General features: G+C 32.6%; 1 protein-coding gene across 5 annotated transcripts in view; it reads right to left on the reverse strand.

The window, feature by feature from the left end:
- LOC117169310 (eukaryotic translation initiation factor 4E transporter-like) overlaps positions 1-18,787 on the reverse strand; it is a 40,675-nt gene that overhangs the window by 15,116 nt on the left and 6,772 nt on the right. For 3 of the 5 annotated variants that reach the window (XM_033355629.1, XM_033355628.1, XM_033355624.1), the window contains exons 1-7: positions 9,151-9,723; positions 8,403-8,500; positions 6,434-6,507; positions 6,060-6,324; positions 3,225-4,796; positions 2,893-3,132; positions 2,619-2,802 (exon numbers count right to left, since the gene is read on the reverse strand). In XM_033355629.1, coding sequence (XP_033211520.1) covers positions 2,619-2,802; positions 2,893-3,132; positions 3,225-4,796; positions 6,060-6,324; positions 6,434-6,507; positions 8,403-8,500; positions 9,151-9,337 — 2,620 coding nt within the window. In that variant the 5' untranslated portion in view covers positions 9,338-9,723. Of the gene's footprint in view, positions 1-2,618; positions 2,803-2,892; positions 3,133-3,224; positions 4,797-6,059; positions 6,325-6,433; positions 6,508-8,402; positions 8,501-9,150; positions 9,724-18,787 lie in introns of those variants that run through there. The other 2 variants (XM_033355625.1, XM_033355626.1) reach the window with 2 other exon arrangements.

Raw genomic sequence — 18,787 nt, forward strand, 5'->3', positions numbered from 1 at the left:
TCAAAGTTTTAGTAATATTACCTGGTATACCCTTATAGCATTTTTTTTTAAATATCAAATTTATCATGGAACTTACAAATATAAAATGCAACAAAGAATGTATTGAAATAAATATTAATGCAATTATTAATTATCTTTAGCAGAAATCAAAAAGCTATTTTGGAAATGAGACAATATTGACTAAACAAAATTCACTTTTTTTAGAGTGTGCCATGTACAATATTATTTCCAAATTAAAGAATTATCGCAAAGCAGAAGCATTAACAAAAAATTAAGATTGAAAACCAGAGCCTTCAAAATTGGACAATCAGATATTTAAAATTGTTTTTCTTCTTCAAATTTTCTAATTTCAAACCGAAGTGCCCAAAATAAAATCTAAAATTCTTAGAATTGAACAGTACAAAAGCGTTAATCTTTAATTATGTTCGTATAATAAATAATCAAATTGAACAATTTAAAATCCAATAATTGCCCGGTATGTTACCTTATCCTCGATTTTTTCTTATTTTAGGAGTCTGCAAATTTAAAGAACCCGGTTCGTATCAGGATTTTTTAGGGTCGACTCCGGCTGTGAGTTCACAACTCGAACCTAAAATCTGAACTGGTCCGAAAGCATAAATATGTTTGCCTTTCTCGCTCAAAAACGCATAAATATGTCAACACTCGACCAAGGTCGCGCCGATAGTCATTTGTTTGTCAAGAACAAAACAAATGCGAATCATTTCTACAAGTCATTTCTACAAATCAAATCAGATCGAGCTGAATTTTGGATATAGTATAGATGTACATGCACTTGATAAGTATTGGTCGTTATGGACAATTAGAAAATTTATAGCGACGTTTTTGAGCTTGAAGTTGTGAAAACTTCGTGCTCAGTTTGGGAATTGAATTTATACGGAATGAACTATGATTCTATATTCATCAGAAGCGGCAAAAACTGACGAAAATTTCTATCCAAAAATCATCTCGATACGACCATTAATACCGGAGTAATCGCGATTTCAAAATTTTGTGTCGAATTAATGCGGCCCGTAGCAACGCGTTATCCCCTCCCTTACCTACTAGACAAACCCGTCTCGCGCGCTCAGGACGTTCTGCTGTCCAAGGGCTCAATTTATGGTAACTTCTGATAACTTGCCATAAATTACATTAAATTCAAAAACCGATATTTTGGACCGGTTTGGGCCATTTTCCTCATTACTACTTAATTTAAAGTTTTTCTAATTGTCACATTTTTACCACAATAAATTTTTAGAAAATTGACATTCTTGCATATTCGACAAAGGTTTCCTTCCATTATTTAATTTAAACTTCATTCCATTACTATATATTTTTATGTGAATTCTTATTAATTGTTACAGATTTTCAATTTAATTTATCATTAATAATAAAAAATGAATGAATTATTGAAGTGTAAAGACTTTGGAGCTTCAAATAAAACGTTTTTATATTGAATTCTAAACGCTGTCATTTTTTAATTTTGTACTTACTTTAAGTTCTAAACACTCAAACGAACGAATTTTTGATTGATTGATTTATAAAATAGAAATGGTGGTAAAATACTGGATCGTACAATTATAAGGGAAGCTTGTATCTGAAGCATATCTTTTTTTACTTTTATTTATTTGAAATTATTCATTTTTAGTAACTGCATTTGAAATTAATTTATTTTAATCATGAAATGGTACAATTTTTCATCCTTGTAATTAAATTTTGAAAGCTTCAAAATGACTGAAATTGAAACTTAGTAGCGAACTAGTCAAAAGAACGGAAAAAATTCGACTAGTCGCATTTTTCTTTAGAAATTTTCATTTTTTTAAAAAAGGCAAAATAGTTGCCTGATGCTTGCCCTGCACAAAGAATAATTCATTAATAATTTTAATGAAAACTTAAAAAATAGAAGCAGAAAATTTGCACAATTGCAATTGTTATCGCTTATAAGAAAAATCATGTCAAATGTTGTGGTCGTCTTAAAGAGGAACTTGCAATAAATAAAAACCAAGATTTTGTAATGGCTTTGAAAATTAAATTAAATCAGACATTTTTATTCTAAAATCGTAGATAATTAATAAGAAAAACTTGTGAAATTGTAGAAGTGCCTTTCTAAAAGCCATACAAATTAATTAACTGAAAACTAATCAGCGATTTATAGATAATACTTGATTTTGAAGTGGTGTAATTCAACTTGTAAACGAAAATGAACGTGCAATGTGGCAAAGTTTCAGAAGGATAAATATTTTGAATGCCAACAGTGGTACCAACACGATGACACAAAAAATAAAGTCAAATTGCTTTCCACTTTCCTTCAATTTGCCAAACCTAGCAATGATTTTCTCGTTTCAATAAAAACTTCAATAATAATATTTAATTAGATCTATAGAATTGAAGAGATATTGTGAAAACTTCTGGTTATGCCTGAAAATTCTCCTATTGGTACAATGAGAAATATTACGTTGTGTAAACACTGGTTGTGTTTCAGAACTGTAAAATAATTTTCAATATAAATTCCTCAAAAATTAGTGTCCTTAACCGAGTACAATATAAAGAACCAAAACAAAAGAAACAGAAGTTCGATTGTAAGGACTGAAATATTTAAACTCGAAAATGTAAAAACATACCATTATTCATTGGTGATGGTATTCTTTGTTGCTGTTGTTGCTGCTGGTACAGCATTTGCTGCAGCATATGATCCTGGGGAGTGGGAGCACTTGCATGTGGACTGACTGTACGAGGTGTAGTTCCGCCGTAGACTTTCAAAATGTTCACCAAAACCTCTCGGTGCCTGTGTTGCATTGCAGGGTTCTGGAAAAAATAAGCAAACCATATTTAATTTTTATTTAATCATAATCAAATTTTTTTTAAAAAGCCTAATTTTCAACAACAAAAAATTACCTGTAACTGTTGTACAAGATGCTGTCTTGTAATCTCGCCTTGCTGAAGTCCATGAATGATGGCTTGAGCTTCTGGTCTTTGAAGAAGTTCTCGAGTCGCAGGAGCACAATTGACCATCATCTGGACATCTGGCGGAATAGGACTGACACCTATCATTCGCTGCCCACCCATCATCATTGAAAGCATCTGCTGTTGTTCTTGCCTTTGTTTCTGTTGCTGCTGCTGCTGTTGCTGCTGCTGCTAAGAAAAGAGACAAAATGTACCTTAAAAACCGTTTTCCACAAATTAATCGTATTTGGAAGGAATACTGATGAATAATTTACTTTACCAACCTGTTGAACTTGCAAGACCTTCATTAGGTTTTCATGCTGCAGTTGGCTTTGATGAGGATGCTGAACGGGGCCAAGAGGACCAACGTGATTGAAAGTCGGAGGTCGCATTGGCTCGGGATTTTGATGCTGAACAATCGGCGTCTGAGATTTCAACTGAGTGTTAATGAACTGCATCAACGTAAATGGTTGTTGCTTCTGAGGAATCGGTCCATTCGCTGCAGGCACTGCCTGACCTCCTGTGACTTGGGCAAGTAATTTCTTAAATGCTGAGAGATCATCATCAGTTTTCGTAATTCTAGGCGGTTCATTAGAGAGAACCGAAGGTGGAGGTCCACCCCGCATTCGTGCCTCCAATTCCTCCAAACTGAGAAAAGGTTTCGCACTCTGTTCCGCGTCCTTAATCGTGGAATTTTTCATCATCTGAACAACTGGATTCTCAGCGTCTCCCTGTCCATTTTGATTGGCTTTATTCCCTCTCTGCAACATCTCAATAAACTTCCCAGCCGTAGAAGCAGCAGGAGAAATCGGAGCGAAGTAAGCGTTGGACTCCGTAACAGACGGAATCTTGATCTTGGGTTCTGAGATGTCGTTTAGAAGATTATTGAGTAACTCATCTTGAATCGAGGGTTTACGACTGTCAGGCTGCTGAACAGGACTTTCCCGTTTGAACCACTGACTGAAGCGAGAACCTGCACCACCATTAGAACCCACTCCGTTGGAAAGTAGACCAGGAACTCCAGGAAAAGTGTCAGACTTCAAGAAGTCGTCGAGATTGAAATCAGGAGGCTTCGTTTCCTGGTTTTGACCTGCACTCAATTTTTCAGTGACATGTGAGTTCTGTTCAGAGGAGGCGACTTTGCTCTCCTCTGATTTCTCTTTCGGACGAGGAGACTGTTGTTCGTTTTGCTCCAATATAGGAGAATGAGGGGCAGCGCCAACGTTTATTTGCGGCTCCATCGAATTAGGAGTGCTTCGACCCTTCGGCCCAGAGGAATGATTCTCATTCTGTTTTTCCTCCTTCTCAGCAGCTTTCTTCGCTCGTTTCTTCTGAGCTGGCGATTGTTTCTTACTCTTGGTGATATTATTGTTCATCTTCTCCTCGGGGATGTCTTCGAAGCCTCGCAATTCAATGGTATCATGCTGAGAGGTTGGTCCAGAACTGAACCATTCAGGTTCTTCGATCTCACGTTGATCATTGTAAGTTCTCCTACGATCGTTCCCGTACCTGCGATTCGGTCCACGATCTTTGTCTCGGTCATTTTGCTGGTTGCGTTCATTTCGTTCCAAGCCTCGGTCTCTATCACCAAAGTCTCGACCGAAGGAGCGACGTTCGTAGCGATCGTTCCGTTCGTCTCGATCACGGATGTTGTCACGATCACGCATAGGCTCTCCTCTTCCGGCCTCGCGATTGTCACGATTGTCTCGGTCTCGGAGAGGCCCACCGCCACCGGGTCTGAAACTAAATTCTGAACGGTCTGAATCCAACTTGTCGTTTTCCGATCGGAAGTCCCACATGTCGCGGTTCAAGATACGACCACTGCCGATTCGTCGTACAGGTTCTCGATGAGGGACCTGGAATTATATTACAGGCTTCACAGTAATCCTATAGGGAAAATAGGGCTCTTAAAATTTAAATGTAAGTCGCTTTTAGGGTACAACTTTGAATAACCTGAAAACAATGCGTTACTGTTCTCACATCTTGTATCATTATTGATGGTATAAATATAAAGCTTAAATTAATATGAGAAAATTATTAATTTGGCTGTCACCTCCTTTCTATACACTTTCGTAATGAAACGACAGCTTTATGGTTTCTTAAAATTTGGAGGCAAGGGACATCGAAAATACTTTGATTCTTTAATATCCTTGATGAAATTTATCAAATGTTTAGCTGATGCTATAAATAAATTTTTAGTGCCCTTTCTGAAATACAATTGATCCTTTTTCAGTAATTTTGCCTAAACAAAACTAGTTATAACTGTTTAAGGTTGATCACTCGACTTTTGAATATTACATAAGATTGATCAGAAGTATTTTGCAGTTTAAATTTATAAGAAATGAGTCGTTCATCCACAGGAAATGATTTCGATTTCATTCATGTTTTTATAAATACGTGAATAAATCGTGTTTACTCTCGTTTTCACTAGTCAAAATTGTAAAGATTCTATTTTTAACTCAATTTTTCTTCTAAGTTTATTTACAAATTATAAGAATTGAAAAAATAAGTTACTGTAAGTTGTTTCCGATTTCCTTTTCTGAAAACTCAAATATTTCTGAAAATTCAATCGGTCAATTTAAGTCGAGATTAAAAATAGGAAAAAAAGAGAATGAAAATAGATTTTTTTGAAATTTCACACTAGAAACAATATAATCACGGTAAACATAAGAATAGAAGCAGATTTTTGGGTTCTGATTTTTATCTACTTGAAAATTTTTGTTTGAAGAATATACAAAGATTAATCACAGATAATAACATATTGAATGTTTTACGCTATCCATTGTTTTCTAAAGATGCTATTTTACTATGATCAGAAATCCAATGGTTTCGAGTTAGTGGCTCTATTATTAGAATAACAAATAGACCAATATTATTTAATATATATGCACCAAACATAAAGTCACACAATTTCTAATAAATAATCGGCTATCTCAAATTAATCACGTTATTCATTCTGACTTATTAACACACTGCAAGTAAAATTACAACCCATGGTAAAGCTCGTGCGATTTAATAATTTTTTTAAGTAATTTCAACACCTACATAAATGAGATTTTAATATAAATAATAATTAAAAATAAATATAATATAATTTTAAATATCTTTCATTTGCTTACCTCAGTTTTTCCTAGCGGACTTTCAGGTCGTCTAGTTGGGGGTTGCGATACGTTGACGAAACATCCGGAGTTAAAGCTTCGCCGCTGCGGACTCAGAACTATACCATCCTGCTCCTTTCTAATCCTTTCGCGAGGATCTCCGCTGCGACGCTTGGCATGATTTTCTGGAACATGATCGTTGCGAGTAGATGGTTCATCTTCCGGAGGCGTTTCACTTCGTTTCCTATCCAGATGCCAACGCTCAGGATCCCAAATACCATGTTTACTGTCAAAAAAAGTGTGGAAAGGGAAATGAAAATGAGAAAAATCAATTTCGAGAAAATAGATTGAAAATAGGAATTGGAGAGTTAAATTTATTAGGGTAAGAAACTCACTTGTTGTATGCCGAGTCTAGACAGTCGGGTCTTCGTTTGGATAAAGGTGCCACCTTTATTTCCATCAGTTCCTCCTATAAGTAAGTTACATCGTTTTATTTTAGTTATCAATTCAAACATTAATATTATTTATTCTTAGAGTGATCATTTGAATCTACTTTATTATTATTTTAGTGATATTATGCTAATCTACAACTTTGAATTACAATGTACACCATTTGCATTAATGCGGGTACTCGTAAATAACTACACCATTACAAATTTCATATGAGAAACTTTTAATTAAAAATATTTGAAGTTTAACACTTGCAAGAGACTTAGGAAGAAGGAAGAATGAATTGATACTGAAATATGGTGTTCTGCAACTAAAATAACTGGACACATAATTCAGCGTATATCAAGAAACATTTTTTTATAACTTCAACAAGAAAGTTACTCTACTATCACGAAACGATATAATTCTTAATGTATCGAATAATGTGAATAAAATATAAAACTTGAAAAAAAGGATAAGATGGTGACGGGTTTTCTGTAAATTTGGTAAATGCGGTATACATAAATCTCCACTGACGACACATATTTTACTCATATCCCGAAAACATGTTTTTGACAAAATTATGAGCACCTATATGAATTTCAAAAACTGAAACCGCAAATTATCAAAAAATAGTTTAAAAACATTTTTAATTGTGATCTTTTTTCAATCTAATCTTTTTCATCCCGATTCTGATAGAATTGTTCGACCTCTTTTGAAATAATCTTTGCATTAGGATTTAATCTAGAAAAAAATAAGAGAAAAAGTGCTGGGGTTTTCGAGTAAATAGACTGAATATTTTGAGAAATCCCGCTGCTATTTTGCCAAGTTTTTAATATTTCAACATTTTCTAGCGGATTTTGAAAGAGAATAAGAAATTCTATCAGAATTACAATGAAGAAGTACCTATATTCGATTGAAAAATATGATCTTGACACAAAATGTAAAATTGTTTGATGATTCACGTTTTCGATTTTTCGTCAAATCGATAAGATACGTGTCGTCTTATTGCCTTTGAAAGACAACATATTTTAGTGGAATGCTTGCTCGATAAAAAATTAATTCTGACCCACTTAATTTTTTTAAAGATTTATGCCGATGTTTTTTTTAAATTGATGATTAGATTGTCTACTACCGCCTAAGCGGAAAATGTGAAGGAGAACAATTTGACACAGCATAAAATTATATTTATTTTACCAATCCATTTAATAGACTTCCAGGAAGCCTCACGCTATTTTTCATATTTGAACATTTCGATATTTTCTTGGACTGATACAAAATTTGCTCATTATATTAAAAAGAAAATAACCAAATATGTATGTATGTATACTAGGTCAGAAAAAATCGCAATTATTATTTTTTTTTTACAATTTGTGATCACTGTAAGGTTAATTGCAATCTAGAATTTGTATGACAGTTTGCATGATTTGAAATGGAATCAGCCAGTTAAAACCATTTTATATCATTCTGAAAACATTTGAAATTAACAATCTAAAGTTGACAGTATTAAAAACTTTTCAATTTAAATTCGATACCATAAGAATAATGTTTACTCAAAAAATGACCCACGTCTGTAAAAAACTTTAAACCCCGAATAATTTAATCTCTGAAGCGTTCAGGAATGTACAATTTCACATGTTAATTACAAATTATGTACAAATTGTAATCTAGAACAATAAAATGCGAAGAGTTAAAAAGACTAAAACATTGGAAAAGTATCATTTCCAATGTGAAGAGTTCAAAAATAAAAAATGCCAATTTACAACCTCCAAAATATCGAAGAAGTTACAGTGATCAAAAACGAATTTTAGATAATGTAATCGTAGCATGTTTAGGATTAAAAATGATTATTTACAAATCCTACATATCTTATTATTTACAAGATTTTGTATTCAAATTTAGAAATCAATATACAAAATTCAGAAGGAAACAAACCCGAGTGTACTGGAATTGAGGCCTTGAACGGCCCACTTCAACGATCGAGGAATCAGTCACCTCTCCGGCAACCGACATTGATATAATTGCCTCATCTCCTGGAAAAATAATAATAACACGAAAGTTCAGAACTATGCCCAAAATAAGATTCCTCAAACACATTATTCAACATTTAAATAAACCATCCTTATCCTAATAAATTATTTAATCATTTATGGAAATTCTAACATAAATTTCTTCGGGGCTTAAAGGACACTGAAATTATGAAAATTATAAAGGCTCTTTGTCACCATTCGCAGAGGTCAAACGAATTGAGAATTTTCTTATAAATAACATTCGCACATATTTATCAAGTTTAAACTCCTATTTAAAGATCCTTGATACATTGAACTTTGTTCTTCAATATACTAAATCTGAAAGCAAAATACCAACAGACGGACTGGATCAACTTTGCAAGATTATTGATTAATTCATAAAATATTTTAAAAATACTCTGCTAAAAAGATTGAATAATTCTTGGAATTAAAATGCTCTCATATTTCAATGATAATCGTTTTGCTTTCAGTAATAAGTTTTCTCTAAAAAGTTGTTTTGAATACATTTAGGTAAATTCCTATTTTCAAAGTGAACATAAGAACCTGCGTTTACTGTTTACATTCCGCTTTTTTTTCGCTAAGAGACTTGAGGAACAAAATCAAGGCACCAAAATAAATATACCTGACGTTCAAATGATCAAAGAGAGACTTACGAAAGGATACTTTTTTCTGGGAATTCAAAGTTTTGTTTCGACGAAACCAGTGAGCAGACTTCGTATCCATGACTAAAGTATAATCAAGGTATGGAGAGCCGGTGGGTCCAACCAGAGGACGACGTCTTGGTCGTCGGTATCGATGAGGACCAACTCTAGCGATATTTGAGGTGTTTAACTTAGTCATCTTGGATGTCGAAAAAATCCGAATTCCAAAGTCTCGAAAAGCAATTCGTAGACGAAATTTGTTTTTAATTTTATGGAATGAGTAACCGACGGTGTGTTTACACTTGAAGGACACGAACACTACACGATTTGTTATGATTATTAAGAGAAATTCTGCTATTCTAGTGAATTTCGCCAATCGAATATCTCTCAATTATAAATAGAATAATTTATAAATAATTAACTGGTCCTGTGATAAAGACTCTCCGGAATAAATTTTTAATTTTCCGGTAAAGAAATAAAATTCGAAACACTTAGCGTTTTTGCGATTAATTTATAATATTCGCACACAAATTTGATAGACCTAAACTTAAACACAGTCTGTACGACACGATGTTCCTGTACAAACTGAGTGTGAGGTGAAGTTTTGTGAGTCAGGTCAGGACTCGGGAACCTTATCGAAGGGTAAATGTACAGGAGGGAAGAAGCATCCAATCAAAATGAAAACAGTTCTCACGTGTTATGAAATGGAATAAGAGATTGGTCAGAATTCAAATATCCGTTTATGGAGTGAATCTTCAAAGCAATATTCTGATGAAAAGTAATTGTAAGTTTGAATTTTTTAAATAATTTACTCCAATTTATTTTTATTATTTTGGTATTATTTAAGACTAGCAAAAATAGCGCGCTTATTAATGCTTCTTCTTTTGGTTGCCTAATTATCAAATTAAAGTATATGCCTAAATTTAAAGTATGTACTACAAAATATAATTCATAACCATAAATTGAAATAACTACAAAGCCTTCCATGCAATTCCAATTTCATTTTAATTTTAATCGGCTTTCAGTAATCTGTAACTTTTATTTAATGAAGTGCCTCGTCGCGCAGTAGGGTATTTTGGATTTATTCGTGCAAATAATCGACGACTGGTCAATTTTCAACCGAATTGAATTTTTTTTTAAATACTCGTGAATAAATTTACCGTCGGAGAGATACGACCCTATTACGGTTTGAATCGTCAGTACGTCAAAAAAACGTCGACCAACTTCGGCAGTCGTCGGCCGATTTTTAGGCTATTCAGGTGTCAGTAATATTTGGTAATTCGTACAAACAATGCTTCAGGCTCATTGTTATTTATGTTTTCCACCATTACAAGTGCAAACCTTTATATTCTCATTCTATTTTTGCAATAAAAGTTTTAAATAATAGTTAATAAACGTTCATAGTGTTAATACTTTAATTGACAAATTATTCAACCGAGAAACGTTTATTCTGAAGAAATCAACGAAAGAGTATTTTATAGAATTTTAAATCTTTTTTTCTGACAGTTTTTATGTTTATTTTAATAAAATTATTATTTAAATAATTAAATACCAACCAAAATTTTTTTATCAATGTACTACGTATTATTTTAAAGTAAGGTTTCCAGGCTCGTTGGATGAAAATGTTTGGGTGTGTGAGTATCTGTTTTGATTGACCAGTAAAATTAATAACAATAATAATTAAAGAAAGTTATATGCGATATGAAATTGTTATATAAGTGACATTATACTCTTTTCCATGGTATTATTACTCGCGGAATCTGAATTTTATGATTTTTGTGTCTGCCGATGTTGGTCGACGTTTTTTTCACGTACTGACGATTCAAACCGTAATAGTGGCGTATCTTTCTGATAGTAAATTTATTCACGAGTATTTAAAAAAAATCAATTCAGTTGAAAATTGAGGAGTCGTCGATTATTTGCACGCACAAATCCAAATTACCCTACTGTGTGTCGGCCCGGCATTCGGGACATGATTTTATCCCAGCAGGAATTAGAAGCAAAGAAATAATTAAGCTAATTTGGGATTTTGCATCATAATAAGATGGCCTGAAAAGGATTCTGAGCGTTACTGTATAACTTCTATTTTCCGAGCCATTTTTGACACTGATCCACTTTGCAGATGCTTACAATTTGACATTCGCCAACTTGCTTCATTTTGAATATTTACAGCTGAAAGTCAACATTTTAACCTTTTCGGAACGGGGGTTTTATGGTGTAAATTAAATATCATATTTATATTTCCATATTAGATCAGTCTTTTTGAAAATCATAATTTTAAGGTTTTATTAGAATTCACTGAAAACCTCAGAAACCCCCATATAAGTTTCATGAAAATCGAAAGAATATAGTTTCCGAAACAAAAGAAAGAAAAATGTATGAGAACTAAGTTCGCTCTCGCTCCGAAAAGCTTACAACTTAACAACTTAAAATGATTTAATTTTGTATGCATTTTTAATAGCTTAATTTTGACGATTTGATAATTTATGACTTTTTAATTCGATAAAAATTCTTAAATTGGTTGATTTTGAAGAACAAAAGTCAAGATTTTAATTCTAAATCTTCCAAATTGATACCATTGAACATGCTCAAATTGTGGAATTATCTAGATTTGCCAATTATTCAATTTTCAAGATCTACATTTTGAAGGTATGTAATTTTGATTTTTTTAATAGTTCAATTTTAAAGATTTGCAATTGCAAACTCTTCAATTTGAAAAATGTATAAATACAAATTCTTAAATTTGGGTGATTCTGAATATCAATAGAGAAGTTTTCTATTGTAGAATGTCCAAAGTTAATAATTGTGGAATGTACACTAAACTCTCGCTTTCAGTCAAGTGTCGGGGGTTGCCTTCAAATGACATTGGACTGATTTCAGGGGGATAGAAACTTAAAAAGTGAGGGCCGCCCGACTGGTTTCCAATTGGAATATATATATATATATATATATATGTCACAACTGCGGGAGCCAGCAGTTCTAGAAAGACCGAGAACGGGGTGACAGAAAGCGAGAGCTTGGTGTACATAATTAAATTTACAGAATTTTCCACTTTAAAACTTTCATTGACTTGTAATGTAGGGGGTGACAACTCGATCGATTGGGCGTGCAGCCACTTCTGTTTTCAAGATACTTTATGATATTTTAATGTCTTCAAAAGATTTCAATGACTTCAGGGTATTTCGTGACTTCATGTGAATTCAAATGAGTTTAATATATTTTAGTAGATTTCAGTTACTTCAGGAGAATTCAAGTTACATCAAATGAACGTCATAAATTTGGACATTGATACTTTCCAGCGCTTAGGGAGTCGAGCGAATTTTGAGCTAGAAAGAAGTTCCAGCAACATGGTTGTTCAATAAGGAATAAAGAAGTTTTTTGGAAAATATTACTTCGATTAATTTAACGGTTTAAAAACTATGATTGTTTTACTTTTCGAGTGCGGTCGGTGCTCGCGCGTTGCCAAGAGCGTCTCCGCTCGGATAATCGAATTCGATCGACAGCTCGTTGAAAGTACACAATGAAAATTAAGTAAGAACTAGAAATAATGTTTTCTTATCAATATAATATACTTTACTCTTTAGGCTTATTGAAAAATGATGATAGAAATTCGTTCAAAACAAATTTAAAATATAGGAAACTGTTATCATTAAAGCCTACATTTTATAGTGCACTCTGCTATATTGACAAATCGATGTAAGCAAAGCTACAATGTACAATATATAAACAAAGTGGTCATTTCTGCTTCGATCTTTGAATAGTGCACACTTAAAGAGTTCTTCCAATACTTAATAATAATAACCGAAAGGTTTTTAAATACGAAAGACGGTAAAAATAGTGTACAGTTCGAACATGTCAGTTGAAGTTTACGAAAAGTATGACGGCACTCCGAAAAAGTTTTAACTTCAAATGACATGTCAATTTGACAAACTACTAGAGTGTTCTAAACCGAAATGCATCGGAATCACTAAAGAAAAACTGAAAGATGTAAAATGCTTGTTAAAAGTATTTATGTCAGTCTGGAAAGGATTTTTATGAAAAATTCTTCCAATACATAGTTGTAAGAAATGGGAAAGATGAGGAAGACTGAAATAAAAAACAGTAAAATGAGAATAATCGAGTATTTTTAATTAGCATAAATATGAAATATAATAAAAGTTAATTTTCAGCTGTCTAAACGCGCATTAAAGTCCGAGAAAAGAGGTTTAAAATCCAAAAAGAAATTAAAATGCTTGACACACTATTTGTCTTGGAAGAAATCTTTAAATGTGCAATATTCAAAGAACGAAGCAGAAATGACATTTTTTTACTTTGTTTTGTCAACATAGTAGAATGCACTAAAAAAGGTAGGCTTTAATGATTACAGTTCCCTATATTTTAAATTTGTTTTAAAAGAATTTCCATCATCATTTTTCAATAAACCTAAAGAGTAAAGTATAATATATTGATAAGAAAACATTATTCTTAGTACTTATTTAATTTTCATTGTATACATTCAACGAGCTGTCGATCGAATTCGGTTATCCGAGCGAAGACGCGGGAGACGCTCTTGGCTAACGCGCGAGCACCGACCGCACTCGAAAAGTAAAACACTCATAGTTTTTAAACCGTCGAATTAATCGAAGTAATATTTTCCAAAAATCTTCTTTATTCCTTACTGAACAACTTTGTCGCTGAAACTTCTTTCTAGCTCAAAATTCGCTCGACTCCCCAAGCGCTGGAAAGTATTAATGTTTAATTTTTATGACGTGACGGAAAAAAATTAACTTTTTCCCATCTAAATATTTCAACTTTTAACCTTCACAGTCACTCTTAGAACACTGCAAAGCGTAATCCCTGCACATTTTATTACGAAATTCACCAAATTGAGTGACTGAGCACGAGTTGAAGTCAAAATAGAAATTAAATTTTGGTTTGATGAAAAAATCGTTTTTTTTTTTCATTTATTTCGAAAACTAAAAAAGCTACAACTTTTTTCATGAGGAAAAACTGATGCGCAATTGAATTCCCTATTAAAAGGTATGTTTCAAAAATTAACATTCGAAACAAAATTTTCCATCTCCACTTTCTTCACGTGAACAAAAGTTTTACCCGTTTCGAGCGTTCGCCCGGTACTTACATCCCGGCCCTCAATTGCAAATTTTGGACTTTTGAATAGATACATGGAGTGAAATTTCAAAAGAATAATTCACAGAAGTGTGACTTTAGAGCTACAATTTATACGTGATTTAAAGTCTCAGACTCTGTGATCTAAAAGTATAGAATTTGAGACCAGAAAGCAAAGGGGCGTAACCTAATGCCTGAAACTTCGAGAACTATGCTTTAAAAGCAAGGGTTCCGAGATCTTTGTTTACGTGCCAAAGCGTAATAAAATCAAGGAGTAGTGCCGTGAATTAATCTACCGAAATTTCTCTCCGTGTAGAATTACAAATTAATCCCTTTTCAAGATTTATATTTTAAACGTATGTAAGTTTGAACGTTTTTTTTAATAGCTTAATTTTTAAGATTTACAGTTTAAAATTCTTAAATTTATAAAAAATGTGAAATTCGTCAATTAAAACTTTTTTTAATTCTTCAATATTTGCAATCAAAGACTCTTCAGTATTTTATTCGTGTAATAGAAAATAATGTAATTTTTAGTTCCTCTTCTGAAATAGTTAAATTCGAAAAAATTATTAATTTAGAAAATTGAAAATTCGTTTAATTTGATAGATTTGCAATTGAAAATTCTTTAATTGTGAACAGTAAAAATGACATTGTTGACTTATTTTTTGGAAACTATTAGAAATGTTTACATACGTAACATATATTTTTGATAAGGGGCCATCCATATATCAAGCGATCAGTTGAGGGGAGGGGGGCACGAATATTTTCACGACTTTTTGTTTGGAGTCCAAACCTTGTTTAAGATTACACTCTCAAGTAAATCCAAATTTTCAGCCAATTCATCGCTCCTGTCGGCCTCCTTGCTAGACCAATAATATCTGTATTTAAATTAAATATTTCCACGTCGACAGAGTATGGGGGTGGGGCAAATTCCACGGATGTCCGTAATGCGGGGTGACAACAAATGGGGGGGGGTGTCTAAGTGGTATATGTATGACCTCTTAATGAATGTAAGAAGTTACTATTTTCACCAAGTAACTGTAGCTGTGATAAGTTTCTTTTTCAATGAACTTCAAATTAAGGTTTCTAAAATTGAATACTTTTAACTTCAAACATTCAAAATAGTTTTGACACATTTATGTATAAAAAATTATTTTTTAAGAAGATACTAAGAAAGTAGGGTTTAATTCAATGCATTTAGTCCATGATTTTCCTATCAGCACTCAACGAAGTGAACTTATCTGGCGGTTAAGTAAAAATACGTAATCGAGTGATTAAGTTCGCCATTTGAAAATTAGATTACCAATTTTAGTTTTTAAATGTATATTCCGACACAGTATTTAATTTCGCATATTTTTATTCAAATAAAATATTGTGCCTCTAACCGTTTTCTAAATATTTACACGAAACCAGTCTTTTGCAAAACTAAAGAAGGAAAAGAGTAAATATTGCTCTAAAAAAAGTTATTTTTTTTCTTAGACATTACAAAAAATCATAAATTTCAATCTTCAAGTGCTTTTTCTATAGAGCGTAATTTGAACAATAAAAAACTTCTAGCGCGAGTGTTATTAATTACAGTTCAAAGAAGTTTTCTAGAAAGTTTTAGTCCAATCGAATTCATATTTTAAAGATTATTTATGTCTAACGTCGACAGTGGCTGAACGTCTTGTACACGAACTGTATTCAGAGAGTTTTTCTGAATAAATAACTAATATAGCATAACGTAAAATATTGTATTCATTTCGTATTTTGTACATACAATAGAGTGGTTTTATTTGTGAGAGAAACAAATTAACGGGAAAAGAAAACATAAGAAACTAATACGCCTGTTGGGTAGCTACGACAGCGCCACCAATTTGGAACTATTGGGTAGAAATTTGAATTTGAATTCAATATTAACAAGAGATCTTATAGTAAATCATTAATTTAAGACCTAAGAATAATATTTTTGATTAAAATGAATTGATATTTATTGCTCTTTTTCGTTAAGATTTCCCTAATAACTTCGAGATACCCAATAGTTCGCGTGTCAGGTGGCGTTGTTGTCAAAGTCAAAGAGGTACCCTGCAGGCGTATATCAGCTAATATATGAGATTTACCGAATTCTTATTTCCGTGAAACTTTCAATGCTTTAAATTCTTGGAATTTGTAGAAGTGAAAGTTCTAAAAGTGAACTTATTTATCGTTTCTAATACCTTGATATTGCCCGATTACTTAATTGGATTTTATCCTTAGCGGCAGTGAACTGTATTGAGAATCACAGCTAGGACTCTCGTTATTAAGTTCGCGAGCAAGACGTTCAGCCTCTGGCAACTTTAGACATAAACAATTTCTCAAATAATAATTCGATTTGACTAAGACTTGTCAGAAAACTTTTTCATACTATAATTAATAACTTTATCTGTGGAAGTTTTGCGTTGCTCAAATTTGGCTCGAAAAACAAAATGCTTGAAGATTGAAATTGATGACTGTCAATGCATTTACAAAAAAATGGGGATTTTATTATAGCAATATATACTGTGTTTTATGAATGAAACTTTGTATCGGAATATACCTTAAGAAAATCTGCCTGCCTTGTGATCAGTCTCATCGCGCGCGGCTTGGTTCGCTAGCAAGTTTGAGCGTGCAACACTCGGTTCGAGCGCTGCGCGCTCGATAATTACTTGATCTCGCGCTCCATTATGTGTTGAACTCCGACTACACGCTCGGTTTTTGTATTTCTTTCATATTTGTGCAAAGAGCTTTTAAAATTAGAGGTCAAAGCACCGAAAGTAATTGTAATTTTATGATTGTCAATTCTCTTTTGTTAACGCTCCTTCGGCTTTAAGGAACACATTTTCATCACGTATGTCGTGCTTCGCACTCGATTTTGTCCAAAATGTGAACTTTACTACATAATGTTTAACACGATTATGTTAAATGTAATGTATATTATATTTATTTATGTGTTTAGGAATGGCACTGCTTATTCAGAGATTGCAAAATAGTGTACAAATTTTATTTTTCATGATTACTTTAACACTGGCTCCTTATTTTGCATCAATTTTTATTCTCAGCTACCATGAAAAATGTAGGCCCGTTAAGCTGGCAGGACCACATTGCAAAAATGGACTGAGAACCTATAGGGAATTTAGGGCTCCTTTAGGGCTAATTTAATGTCTTATTGCTAAATTTAATTGTCTTCATTTAAACAAAAAAAACGGTGGTCATGCTAGTTTAATGTTAAGCTAGCAGAACCACACATAGTAAAAAATTAATTTTTCCAAATTTTGTTGCTCTATAATTAAGCGCTCATTTAGGGCTCACTTAATGCCCTTTTGTCATAATTAATGCTCCGAAATTTTTCGAAAAAACCTGTGGTTATGCTATCTTAACGTTAAGCTAGCAGAACTAAACATAGAAAAAAATGACTTGGACAATATTTCTTTGCACTATAATTTAAGGCTCATTTAGGGTTTAAACTTTACTAGGTTTAAACAAATCTAGTAAAAATGAATTAAACACATTTTTTCTTCTACCCTATATTAAGGATCACTTAGGGCTCCATGAATATAATATTTGAATTTAACAAAAAATTGTTTAAACAATTATTGTTTTAACAAATTTACCGCAAAGAATTATTTTATTTTGGTTTCGTGTGTATAATTTCAGGCTCATTTAAGGCTCCTGAAATATCATCGACTGAAGGTCAAGCGATATTTCCTTAGCCCTTTTTTGTTATATATGGTGTTGTGCCACCTTAACGTTATAAAAAATACGTGAAGAAAACCATAAAACCCATTTTTACTCCTTTAGAACTCCTTTAGGGCTAATTTGGGCCCGTAGTCCCAAATTTTGGGTTCTAGTATTTTTTGTAAAAAATAGATAACAAATTGTTTAAACATTTTTTTAAATCATTAATTATCATATTCCCAGAGCCCTAAATTATTTTATAATGTGAATTTTCTGTAAAAACATTTTTATTACGTTTTACAGAAATCTTGAACTAACTTATTGTTAAGCCACTGCAAACACTATTTTTTACCAAAAATAAAAGAGCCCAAAATTTGAGACCACTTGCCCAAATTAGTCCTAAATGAGCCCTAAATTAGGCTAGGAATAAAAATGGGTTTTGTGGTTTTCTTCATGTATTTTTTATAACGTTAAGGTGGCACAACACCATATATAACCCAAAATAAGGGAGAAAGGAAATATCGCAAGACTTTCAGTTGATGATATTCCAGGAACCTTAAAGGAGCCTGAAATTATGCAAGAGAAACGAAAAGAAATTATTTTTTTTGTGGTAAATTTTTTTAAACAATAATTGTTTAAACCATTTTTGGTTCAATTCAAATATCATATTCATGAGTCCTAAGTGAGCCTTAAGGGCATGTGACACAGCTAAATACCTATATTACCGACCTCACTTTTTCGGTTCACTGAATGTTTTTTTGAACCTCAAAACTTTTTTTGTAAATAAGATATCGAGCTGAAACTTTGGAAGATTTATTAGAGTACAATAAAGTACGTTTAGGTACTGCATTTTGGTAGGAACTTCACTGAA

Source organism: Belonocnema kinseyi, chromosome 3 (assembly GCF_010883055.1).
Source record: "Belonocnema kinseyi isolate 2016_QV_RU_SX_M_011 chromosome 3, B_treatae_v1, whole genome shotgun sequence".
In the NCBI taxonomy this organism is placed as follows: Eukaryota; Metazoa; Arthropoda; class Insecta; order Hymenoptera; family Cynipidae; genus Belonocnema; species Belonocnema kinseyi.